General features: G+C 48.9%; 1 protein-coding gene across 1 annotated transcript; it reads left to right on the forward strand.

Moving 5' to 3' along the window:
* Positions 1-273: 273 nt before the first annotated feature.
* Positions 274-2,019, forward strand: LOC125548021 (uncharacterized). The gene has a single exon (XM_048711729.2). The coding sequence runs from the start codon at positions 335-337 to the stop codon at positions 1,808-1,810; it is 1,476 nt and encodes a 491-aa protein (XP_048567686.2). The 5' UTR covers positions 274-334; the 3' UTR covers positions 1,811-2,019.
* Positions 2,020-12,967: the final 10,948 nt, after the last annotated feature.

A 12,967-nucleotide genomic window follows, 5' to 3' on the forward strand; every position in this document is an offset into this window, starting at 1 on the left:
CCGTACAAACCAAATACCGTATAAACCGAACCATGTAAACCGAATAAACCGAACGCACAAAGTGAGGAGCGGGCCAGCAGCTGATTCCCAACCCTCCACGGATCTTCTGCGCACGCACTCGGTTACAAGCTGTGCACAGAAGCAGCCACCCGGCGCAAAGAATCCTAGGTGGTTTTCGGCGCGTCCGTGGGCTACCGGCGGCTGCCCCCTGCCCCGCTCCTCCTTTTTATTCCCCGCTCCTCTACACGGGCCAGCGCAAAACCTAGAGTTGCCACAAGAGTCCCCCTGGAAAAAAAAGAGTTCACAACCAGAGACCGGTGGTCAGGCTTTGCCGATGGAGAGGGTTGACGGAGGAGCGGGGTTGGGTGCGCGTGGGTCTGCGGGGGCGATGCTCGGCATGGAGATGCACCTCGTCCACCAGCCGCAGCCGCAGATCCACACGGCCTCCTCGTTCCAGCAGCCGCCGGAGCACCTCCACCACGCCAACGGAGGCTTCCAGGTCCAGCACCACCAGGCCATGCCGATGGGGCAGCAGCACCCGCCACCGTCGTACGCGGCTTACGTGGCGCCGCCATCGAGGGTGGTCAACGCGCATGAAGAGGAGGAGATGGGCAACGGCGTCGCCGCCGTGCAGCAGCCGGGGGCGGGGACAGCGGGGTGCTCGTGGTCCCGGATGAAGTGGACGGATGCGATGGTGCGTCTGCTCATCGCGGTGGTGTACAACGCCGGGGACGACGGGGAGGGCGCGTCTGCAGGAGGCAGGGCGGCGGCGGCGCATTCGCACGGGAAGGCGGTGGCGTCTGCGGCGGCGCAGGGCGGGCACGGGCCGCAGGCTGCGGCGCAGCAGAGGAAAGGTAAGTGGAGGTCCGTGTCCCGGGCGATGGTGGAGAAAGGCTTCAAGGTGTCGCCGCAGCAATGCGAGGACAAGTTCAACGACCTCAACAAGCGCTACAAGCGAGTCGTCGAACTGCTCGGCCGCGGCACGGCGTGCAACGTGGTCGCGAACCCCGCGCTGCTCGACGCCATGGGCGAGCTCACGGCCAAGGCCAAGGAGGAGGCGCGCAAGCTGCTCAGCTCCAAGCGCCTCTTCTTCCGCGAGATGTGCAACTACCACAACCCCGGCGGCACCGCAACAGCCTCGCACGGCACCCAAGGCGGCCGCCAGGTGGTGAATTTCAGCACGCGCTCGGAGGACGACAGCGAGGACGACGTCCTCAGTAGCAAAGAGGCTGAAGAGGAGGAGGACGACTACGACCTGGACGACGTGGAGGAGAAGGCGCCAGACACCAAGCGCAGCGACGGCCGCATCGACGACAGCAATGGCTTCCACAACTACGGCGGGCACAAGAACAAGCACCGTCGTGGCGAGAGCAGCGCGGCTGCGGCCGGGGAAGACGGGGAAGAGAACGGGAACAACAATCCTGCCCGCGGGATGCCGTGCACCATGCAGCAGCTGAAGCGCGAGCTGGCCGCGGCGGAGGCCGGCGGCGACCAGCAGCAGCTGCGGCAGTTGGTGCGGCGGCGCGCGCTGGAGCTGGAGAAGCAGGAGCTGGCGTACGAGGTCCAGGAGTTAGCGCTGGAGAAGTACCGCCACAGGTGGGAGCAGTTCAAGGCCAAGAAGGAGTGGAACATGGAGCACGAGCGCCTGCAGATCGAGTGCCTACGCGTCGACGGCCAGCGCATGCTGCTCGTGCTCAAGCAGAAGGAGTTCGACCTGGACCACCTCCCGGGCGCCCAGACCCCGCCGCCCGGCGCTGCCATCCAGCAGCAGCCCGGCTCCAGCCCCTCCACCACCGGGCACCCCAACTAGCTAGGCAGGACACAGGCAGCCATGCAGGACACCATGCATACATATATTTCGCTTTTCCCTTAGGCCACCATGCATACTCCATTTTTCCTTTTCCTTCGCCAGCATGCATTACATTTCGCTTTCGATTCGTTGTAATCAGCAGTAGCAGCTGATAAATAACCTGTAAGATGCCTGCCTTGAATTGAGAAGTTTCAGAATTCAGATGCCAATGGTCTCTTCTTGATCTGCCCGGAATAATCCTTGTACTACTTGTCAGCGTTGAGTCTTGAGTGTACTCGAGTATCTACCTCGATCGTGGGAGTCCATGGGCATCTCCGAGTTGCTTGGCGCTCTGCAACTGCCCCATGGTCGGGGCGGCGCTGATCCCCATGGTCCACTGCCCACGCGGTGTGGCTTGGCCTTTTGCAGTGGCTCTACCTAGGAATCGTCGACCGTCGCCGTACCTTTCTCCTCCCCTTTCCTCGATGGTCAACTGCGTATCCTAAACTGTGATCGGGTCTTTAATTAGCTAAATCAATACGGCGTCCGTTTCCCTCTACTGCATAATTTTGGTGCTCTCTGGGGTGGGTTCCTCTCTCGAAGTTTCCTTTTCTGCTGTTTAAATGTCCAGGTATTAGGCCAGCACCGAAAACCCCACAAAGTCACGTCGGATCCTACGCACACACAAATTGTCATGCCCTCTTGCCACGCCTGGCAATTACATATAACCATCGTGAACGTTTACGCTCCAACACATCACAAGGTTCAGTAAAACTTCCTAGGTGACCTCTGTCTCTACCTATTCAAAACTCACGGTGGATCATAATAGAAGATCTTTTTTTCCCAACCTTATGAGAGAGCCCTCTCAAGAACAATGTCTCTTTCGTCAAACTGAAACTGGCATGTTTAGCAACACAGAAAATGATCTTCCGTAATTGAACATCCTCTTTTGGACAGAAGGTTTAAATGGTCGAACAAACATGATGAACCAACAATAGAGAGAATTGGTCTTGGCTTCATAAACCTAGCCTGGGATCAAGTTTTCCAAACAGTTTCCTCGATAGCTTCTCGCCATGTACCATTTCTAATGTCGGTCGATGCAGTTGCTCCTTGTCCCGTGCTTTTTTGATTTGGAAACGGTTGGTCTGCCCCCCCCCCCTCCCCTCCCCCCATCGTACGACCGACTATCCTACAAGCTAACTCTCGGCCCAGGTAAGTCCAAACTAGGCCCCCTTGCTGGTTGTCGCACTTAAATGAAACTCGACCTGCCGTACAACGTTGGCGTAAGAATTGTGGCGTTTCAACATCCAACCCTAAACTATCAGCTAAACAGTCATTATAGGGGTTCTCGAGCATACGATCTAGTAAATGTCCATTATTGGGTGCAACGCGACAAAGTATAAGTTGCACTTGACGGAGAATAGAACACTCGCTATATTCACATCCCTGCATCAATCCGTCTCCGTCATAACAAAATCATCCCTGCATCAATCTGTCTCCGTCATAACAAAATCACCACCCTTATTCATAAATTGTTCAGAATTTGTCTCACATGTCTCCAAGATTAAAATTCTAATGGATTTCTACTCCTCCTTGCTTGGATCTACCTTCAAACCATCTTGGAACTTCTCCCATCTCGACCTATACCATCCTCAGAACCTCCACCCCCCGGCAGCTGGGTGGCATCCTAACCGCCTTGGCACCTTCTCAATTCTCCATCCTATGAGAAAGTGACGACTTGCACCTAAATTGTCACATCCTCTCGCCTCGCCTCACAGTCACCCATAACCACCACGAACATTTACGCTCCAACAGATCATGTGCCTGAGCAAAAACTTCCTAGATGAGCTATTTCGTTTACCCCTATACATCCAAACTCACATTGGATCATAACGGGGATTTCAACATTATAAGATAGCCACTTGATAAAACAATGTGTGTCCTTCCGTCAAACCGAAACTGGCATGTTTAAGAACACCATAAATAATCTCTTGCCATAATTGAAATTCCTCTTTTAGACAGAAGGTTTACATGGCCGAGAAAACATGACCAAACAATACTAGAGAGAATTGATCAAGGCTTCATAAACCTGGAGTGGGATCAAGTTTTCCACATGGTTTCCATGCTAACTAGTTTTGTCTCTGGCCATGTACTACTTCTAATGTCGACCGACACACTTGTCACCATTCCCACACTTTTTTGATTTGGTAACGGTTGGTTTCCCCTCCCCTCCTATGGTTGGCTATCCTGCAAACCTAAATCTCCGCCCAGATAGGACCAAACTAAGCCCTCTCACTAGTTATTGCGCTTAAACAAACTCGATCTTCCCTACAACATAACGTAAGAAGAGCGACACTTCAACTCCAACCCTAAACTGTCGCTTAGGGTAGTCATTACCAGGGTTTTCGAGCGCACAATCCAGTAAATGTCCATTAATGGGTGCAATGCGACAAAATAAAAGTTGCACTTGATGGAGATGAAACACTTGCCATTTCTGCACCCCTACCTCTATCTGCGTGAGCATAACAAAATCACCACTCTTATTCATAAGTGGTCAAAAAAATTGAACATGCCTCCAAGATTAAAATTCTAACGAATTGTTACTCCTCCTTGCTTGGATATACCTTCATACCAACTTGGAACTTTTCCTATCTCGACCTATACCATTCCTAGAGCCCCGCCCCAAGCTGGTGACATCCCGACAACCTTGACACCTTCTCAATTCTGCATCCTAAGAGAAAGTCACGTCTTATACCTAGAAGATAAGAACAAGAGGCGCACCACGGTGGTGCAGGCGATGAGATCGGCGCGGGCGATCGACGGCGGTGAAGACGGGGACGGGACGTGACGGACCGCTAAACCTAGACAAATCTCGGGGAAAATGGAGCTTGGAGGTCAAGCTTCGAGATGAGAAAGCTTAACTAGTGTGGCTCGGGCATTTCATCGAACACCTCATGTGCATAGGAGGTGAGCTAGAGCACCACAAAGCTCTCCCCTCGCCGGCCAGAAAAAACAGAGTAGTATGGAGTGCTCTGCTCGCGGGCGAGGGGTATATATAGCCACCTCATTGGTCCCGGTTCGTGGCTGGAACCGGGACTAAAGGCCACCCTTCTGTCCCGGTTCTAGGCACGATCCGGGACCAATGGCTGGCCATTGGTCCCGGTTCGTGCCTAGAACCGGGACAAATGGGTCCACATAAACCGGGACAAATGCCTCCTAAGGCCCGGCCGGGCCCCTGGGCGCACGAACCGGGACGTATGCCCCCATGGGTCCCTATTCTTAACTGAACCGGGACTAATGGGCTTGGCAGGCTCCAACCAAAGCCCTATTTTCTACTAATGTCGGAACCTCTCGCCTCGCCTTGCAGTAACCCATAACCATCACGAATGTTTACGCTCCAACACATCACATGTTCAAGCAAAACTTCCTAGATGAGCTCTCTCCTCTACCTCTCCACATAAAATCTCGCACTAGATCATAATGTGGTATTTCAACATTATGAGATGCCCTTTGATAATAAGAATGCGCCCTTTCGTCAAACCAAAACCTGCGTGTTTAACAACACCATAAATAATCTCTAGCTAGAATTGAACTTCCTCATTTGGACGGAAGGGTTAAATGGCTGAGCAAGCATGACAAACCAGATAGATTTAATAATGGCTTCATAAATCTAGAGTGGGACCAAGTTTTTCGGACGGTTTCCTCGCTAACTCGTTTTTCTCTCTCACCATGTAGCACTTCTAATGTCGGTCGACACACTTGTCCTTTGTCCCACACTTCTTTGATTTGGTAACGGTTGGTCTTCCCGCCAATCCTATGGTTTGCTATCATGCAAAACTAAGTCTCGGCCCAGATAGGTGCAAACTAAGCCCTCTCACTGGCTGTCGCGCTTAAACAGGCTCGATCTGCCCTACAACGTCGATGTGAGAAGAGTGGCACTTCAACTCTAACCCTACACTATTGCTTACCAAAGTTATTATTAGGGTTCTTGAGCGCACGAACCAGTAAATGTCCATTATTGGGTGCAACGCGCCAGAGTATAAGTTGAACTTGATGGAGACGAAAACACTCGCTATTTCCACACCCCTGCATCATTTTGTTTCACCATGACTAAATGCCCACTCATATTGATGATCAAGAATTGCTCTCACATGTCTCTAATATTAAAATTCTAACAGATTTATACTCCTCCTTGCTTGGATCTACCTTCAAACAAACTTCGAACTTCTCCCATCTCGACCTATACCATTGCCGGATCCCCCCCGCCCCCCGAATAGGTGGAATTCTAACAGCCTTGGCATTTTCTCAATTCCCAGTCCTAGAAAGTCATGGCTTACACCTAAACTGTCACAACCTCTCGCCTTGCAGTTACCCATAACCATCGCGAACGTTTACACTCCAACAGATCATGTGCCGAAGCAAATCTTCATAGAAGAGCTCTCTCTCTCCCTCCCTCCCTCCCTCTCTCTCTCTCTCTCTCTCTCTCTCTCTCTCTCTTCTACCTCTCTACATCCAAACTCCTAATGGAGCATAATGGGGAATTTCAACATTATAAGATGGCTCTTTGATGAAAACAATGTGTCCTTCCATCAAACCAGAACCGACATGTTTGACAACACCATAAATAACCTCTTGCCATAATTGACTTCCTCTTTTGGATAGAAAGTTTACATCGCCGAGAAAATATGACCAACTAATACCAGAGAGAATTGGTCAAGACTTCATGAACCTAGAGTTGGATCAAGTTTCCTGATGGTTGCCTTGCTAAATCATTTTGTCTTTGACCATGTAGAACTTCTAATATAGGTCGATACACTTGTCCCCCGTCCTGTGCTTGTTTGATTTGGTAACGGTTGGTCTTCTCACCCATATCCTACAACCAGCTATCCTATAAACCTAAGTCTCGGCCCATATAGGTCCAAACTAAGCCCTCTTGCTGGTTCTCACACTTACACGAACTCAATCCACCATACAACATTGGCATAAGAAGAGCGAAGCTTCAACTCCAACCCTAAACTATCGCTTAGGAAAGTCGGTATTAGGGTTCTCGAGCGCACGCTCCAATAAATGCCCATTATTTGGGTGCAACACGACAAAAAAAAGTTACACTTGGTGGAGATGAAATCACTTGCTATTTGCACACCCCTGCCTCTATCTGCCTCCGCCATAACAAAATGACCACTCTTGTTCATAAGTGGTCAATAATTTGTCGAACGTGTCTCCAAGACTAAAATTATATCGGATTTATACTCCTCCTTGCTTGGATCTACCTTCAAACAAACTTGTAACTTATCCCATATCGATCTATACCATTTCCAGAACCCCCCTAGTGACATCCTAATGGCCTTGGCGTCTTCTCAATTCTCCATCCTAAGAGATAGTCATTGCTTACACCTAAACTGTCACAACCTCACGCTTCGCCTCTTAGTCACCCATAACCATCACGAACGTTTACTCTACAACAGATCGCAGGCCGAAGCAAAACTTAATAGATGAGCTCTTTCCTCTACCTCTCCACATCCAAACTCGCAATGGATCATGATGGGGGATTAGAACATTATGAGATGGCCCTTTTATAATAACAATGTGTCCTTCTGTCAAACCAAAACCAATGTGTTTAACAACACCATAAATAATCTCTTGCCATAATAGAACTTACTCTTTTTGATGAATGGTTTACATGGCCGAGCAAACATGACAAACCAACACTAGAGAGAGTTGATCATGGCTTCATAAACCTAGACTGGGATCAAGTTTTCCCAAGGGTTTCCTCGCTAAATCATTTTATCTCTGACCATGTAGCACTTCTAATGTCGGTCGACACACTTGTCTGTTGTCCCGCAGTTTTTTGATTTGGTAACTGTTGGTCTTCCCGCCCATCCTACGACTGGCTATCCTGCAAACCTAAATCTCGTCCTAGATAGGTCAAAATTAAGCCCTCTCACTGGTTGTCGCACTTAAACAAACTTGATCTGCCCTACAATGTGGCATAGCAAGAGTGACGCTTCAACTCCAACCCTTAATTATCACGTAGGAAAGTCATTATCAGGATTCTCGAGTGCACAACCCATTAAATGCTCATTATTGGGTGCAACGCGGGAAATTAAAGTTGCACTTGATGGAGACAAAATACACTTGTTATTTCCTCACCGTTACCTCTATCTGCCTCCGCCATAACAAAATCACCACTCTTAATCAGAAATGGTCAAGAATTTGCCGGACATGTCTCTAAGATTAAAATTCTAATGGAGTTCTACTCCTTGCTTAGATCTACATTCAAACCAACTTGGAATTTCTCCTATCTCGACGTATACCATTCCTAGACCCCGCCCCAGCTAGTAGCATCCTAATGTCCTTGTCACCTTATCAATTCCCCTTTCTAGGAGAAAGTCATGGCTTACACCTAAACTATCACAACCTCTCGCCTTGCCTCACAGTCACCCATAACCATCATGAATGTTTACACTCCAACAGATCGTGTCCTGAAGCAAAACTTCCTAGGTGAGCCTCTCCTCTACCACTCCACATCCAAACTCGCACTAGATCATCATGGGGGATTTCAAAATAATCAGATAGCCCTTTGATAATAACAATGTGTTCTTCCATCAAACCAAACCGATGTGTTTAACAACAACATAAATAATCACTTTCCATAGTTGTACTTCCTCTTTTGGACTGGCCGAGAAAACATGACCAACCAACACTAGTGATAATTGATCATGGCTTCATAAACCTAGACTGGAATCAATTTTTCCCGACGATTTCCTCACTAACTCGTTTTGTCTCTAACCATTTAGCATTTCTAATGTAGGTCAACAAACTTTGTCTCCTATCCCGTGCTTTTTTGATTTGGTAACGGTTCGTTTTTCACCCATCCTACAGCCGGGTATCCTACAAACCTAAGTCTCGGCCTAGGTAGGTCCAAACTAAGCCTTCTCGCTGGTTGTCGCTCTTATACGAACTCAATCAGCCTTACAACATGGCGTAAGTAGAGTGACGCTTCAACTTCAACCCTAAACTATCGCCTTAGGAAAGTCATTATCAGGGTTCTACAGCTCATGGTCCAGTAAATGCCATTATTGGGAGGAACGCAAAAAAAGTTAAAAGTTGCGCTTGATGGAGATAAAAAAAACTTGGTGTTTCCACACCCTTGCCTCTATCTGCCTCCACCATAACAAAATCACCAATCTTATTCATAAATGGTCAATAATTTGTCGAACATGTCTCCAAGATTAAAATTCTAATGGATTTCTACTCCTTTCCTTCGATCTACCTTCAAACCAACTTGGAACTTCTCCCATCTCAACCTATACATCCCCCCACACACACAAACACCACCGCCACCCAAGCTGGTGGCATTCAAATGGTCACAGCCTCTCGGTCGTCCTGAAATAATTCGAGAAAAATGCGAGCACTAGAGCCAAGTCTATGACTTGAACTCAGGTGGACTGGTTCCACCACAAAGAACCTAATCATCTGAGCTAGGTTTAGTTTGCATTTCAGTGGGGTATTTATAGCCCTTATGAGAGAGCCCTTCGATATGAATAATCCATCCTTTCATTGAACTAACGAATGCCATAAATAATCTTGCTCTTATTGGACTTCCCCTTCTCGATAGAAGGTTTAAATCATCAAACAACCATGATCAAAGAAAAGAGTGCATATTCGTAAACCTAGCATGTGATTCCATTGTCTCTCTGACCATGTACAACTTCGAATCTCTACCGACACAGTATTCCCCATCCCCCACTTTTTAAATTTTAAAACAGTTGGGCCTCTCGCCCAACCATATTGGTCGACTATCATGCAGGCCTGGCAAATAAGTTCAAACAACGCCCTCTCACTGGTTGGTGCACTTAAACAAACTGCATCTGCCCTAAAGTGCTGCCGCAAGAAGTGTTTTGATTCCTATATTAGTTATCTGCTCTATCTCTCCCCATCCAAGCTCACCCTAGATTTCTGTTGATGCTATGATAAGCCCCTTATATTTTGGAGTTTGTTGACATAAACAGTATGGGACTTATGTGTTTGCTAGTGCACACAAAGTAACAGGTCCCTGAAGTATCGAGGAGCTTGATGCAAACGACGAAGATAATCTCCCTGCGTGGCAGCGAAGGTTATCATCAACGATAAAGCTAACAAAAGTGACCCCTAAAAACTGCTGAAGTGCAAGCAATTGGTTCGGTGCCTGTTTGAAGCAAATGATTGCGCTCGAGGAAGAATGAAGACAAGATGAAGACGTATCATTTATTTTGTTCTTCTTCATACATTGACCATCGTACTATTAAGAGGGGTGTCACGTTCGAAGCTTTGATTCTCTGATGCTAAACCCAAAACCTATGAAAGCTGTGAGAGAAATGTCTTTGTGCTCTGAGAATATACTTGCCTGCAAGATAGTATGATCTTCTTTGCTCAGAGAGATTTGACTCGGACCGAGGAATTAGCATTACTTGTTCCTCAAGTAATGTTACCGTTGCTCCGAAATCCGACCGTTGTAAACGTGTCGGTTGGCCATTGGCTGGACCTCGTGTCCATAATGGTTATTTCCCATCTGGGAAGGCTGCGGCTATAAATAGCTAGCCCGCACCGGCTTTGCTAGTTGGCTGCTCCATTTGATTCTGAGAAGATTGTTGAGCAACCCACTCTCCGAGCGATTTGAGTTTAAAATCCACCGAGAGAAAAACCCTAGAGACGAAGAATTAGATACTGGTTCAGCATCACTAGAAGTTAAGATTAGTACGCTCCGCCTATTACTCTTGAGAGGTGCAAACTCTCTAGACGGTTAGGTGTCAATTTCTTCAAAGACTGAGAGTGATTATGGTTCTCGAAGAAGAAGTTTGTAAAGGTTCAGAGATTGCCTTCAAGTATCTACCACGAGTAATCGACATCGGTTGACGAATCAATTGTCGAGGAGAATAGGGTGAAGAGAGTTTATCTTCCGTGTTAAGTCACAACCCCTCCAACCAGACATAGTCCTTGTGCAGAAGGACAAACTGGTCGAACAAATTCCTTGTCTCCATCGAGCATCTTCGGTTATCCCTATCACTCATGTTTACCTTCGACGTTTTTCATTCATATGATTCTCATAGATTAATGTCTTACTTTCCTATAGGTACTCTGTTTTAGTTCACTATAGTGTGTTTTTCATTCATTCCGCTGCTGGGTTTTGAGAGATTTCAGTTTTCCGAAGAAAATTTAAAACTCCCATTCACCCCCCTCTGGCAGACATACTTCATTCCTACAATTGGTGTCAGAGAAAGGTACTCCTTGACTCTGGTCATTTTAGTCTAACGACTTTGGAGTTTAAGTATATGTCTTCAGTGAACTACAAGTCACATCTCAAGATTCCCATATTCGATGGGACAGACTATCCCTTCCGGAAGGAGAAGATGAAGATCCGTCTCCGAGCAATAGATGCTGATATGTGGAATGTGGTGCAACTCAGGCTCACAGTCGCTATTCCTCAAGATCCTATCGATGAAGAAAAGAAGCTCATTCAACTGCATGCTCGAGCCAAAGTGTGTCGCCCGGATAATTAAGCTACAGCTATTCCACGCTAATGTGCCACGTCACCTCGGTTACTGTTGTTAATCTCACGACGGTTCAAAAATGATTCAAATTCAAATTTAAAATAAAGACAAACATCAAAAGTTTTGAAACATTAAAACTAAAATGTTCAAGCCGGGACAAATAAATCCTAAGTAATAATGGTGGAGAAACCACACTTGTATAAAATGAGTAAATACTCAGAAATGAATAAAATAGCAACAAAAACAATTAGTTCAATTATTATAAAATAATAAACATTTACAAACTATTTTATATTAGGTGCCAAGTTAATTGTGGTAGTGGCATAAGTATTAATAATATTTTAGGTACAACTTGGGTATTTCATAAAAACAAAAAATTAATAAAACAGAAAAGAAGAAATAAAAGAAAATAGAAAATAGAAAACCGTAACTGAGCTAAAACAAAGAACCCCCCATGGGCCAACCAACCCAATAGGCCGGCGCAGTCGGCCACCAGGCCAGCCCACCCCGTCCCCATAACCCCCCTGTCGGTGGAAAAACTAACCGACCGCACCCACTCCCCCCCACTCATCCCACTTCCCCCTTCCGCGCCCCTCCCTGATCCAGATCAGGATCGGAGGCACCCGGGCCCGCGCCCAGCCGCTGAGCTCGGTCACCGCGGCGCCGCCCCTCCCAGTCTCCTTCCTCTCCCTCCTACACCGCGCCGTCCTCCCCGACACCGCCGTAGGACACCCTCGTCGCCCGAGGGCCGCTACGCTCATCACCACCACCACGTCGCTCGTCCCCGTCCTCCTCCACAAAGGCACCCGCGAGCCACGCTGCCCCTCGTCCCTGCAACATGGGTGAGCCCCCGGGCTCCGGCCTCGCTCCTTCTTCTCTGCTTCTGCTGCGGCTATCGCTGCGCGCCGTCGCCGTCGTGTCCTTCCCCCGTCGTGGCTCGCACCGCCGACACCCGCTACGCACCTGCCATAGCCGCCCGGCTCCCCGCCCGCTCCGGCTACGCCACTTCACATGAGACCATGCCCCGGCCAACCCACCCGCACCTCCCGACCGCGGACCGCGCGCGCCACAACCGCGCCGGCCGCGTCGTCGCTCCCCTGGCTCGCATCCTCCCCGCTCGCCGCCCCTGCTTCACTCCCCGTCCGCCCCTACGCCGCGCCTGTCTCCAGCCGTCACCGCCTCCTGCCACGGCCCTTTGGTGCCGCCCCTCCCCTCAGCCACGCCGCCCCCGAGGGCGACGGCCGCATCGCGCTCGCCCGGCCTGGCCGCGCCTCCTACCTCCCGCTCCCCGCCTAATCGTCTGCGCCACTGCGCCCTTGGGCCCGCCCACACGGTGGCCGCACGCGTTGGCCGCCGCCGGCAACCATTGCTGGCTCCGATCACCGTGGCCCTGGCACCCCTCCGCGCCTGGTGCTGGCGCTTGTCGCGGACGCCTTCTCTATGCAAGAGCGCACAACCAGAGAGGCTTGGCCGTGTGCCACTGGCCAATGGGGCCCGTTCCCTGAAAGAGAAAAGAGATAAAAACAAAAGAGAGAGAAAAAGATTTGGTAAAAAATAACTATTAATAAATAAATAAATTTAATTAATTAACTTCATAATTACTGTTTAATCAACTTAATCACCTTTATGAACTAACTAGTTCTGTTTA

The sequence above is a fragment of the Triticum urartu genome, chromosome 3A, assembly GCF_056163025.1.
Source record: "Triticum urartu cultivar PI428250 chromosome 3A, HENAU_Tu73, whole genome shotgun sequence".
Lineage (NCBI taxonomy): Eukaryota > Viridiplantae > Streptophyta > Magnoliopsida > Poales > Poaceae > Triticum > Triticum urartu.

Coding starts and splice junctions, on each gene's coding strand:
- LOC125548021 (XM_048711729.2), top strand. CDS start 335: ATGGAGAGGGTTGACGGAGGAGCGGGGTTGGGTGCGCGTGGGTCTGCG.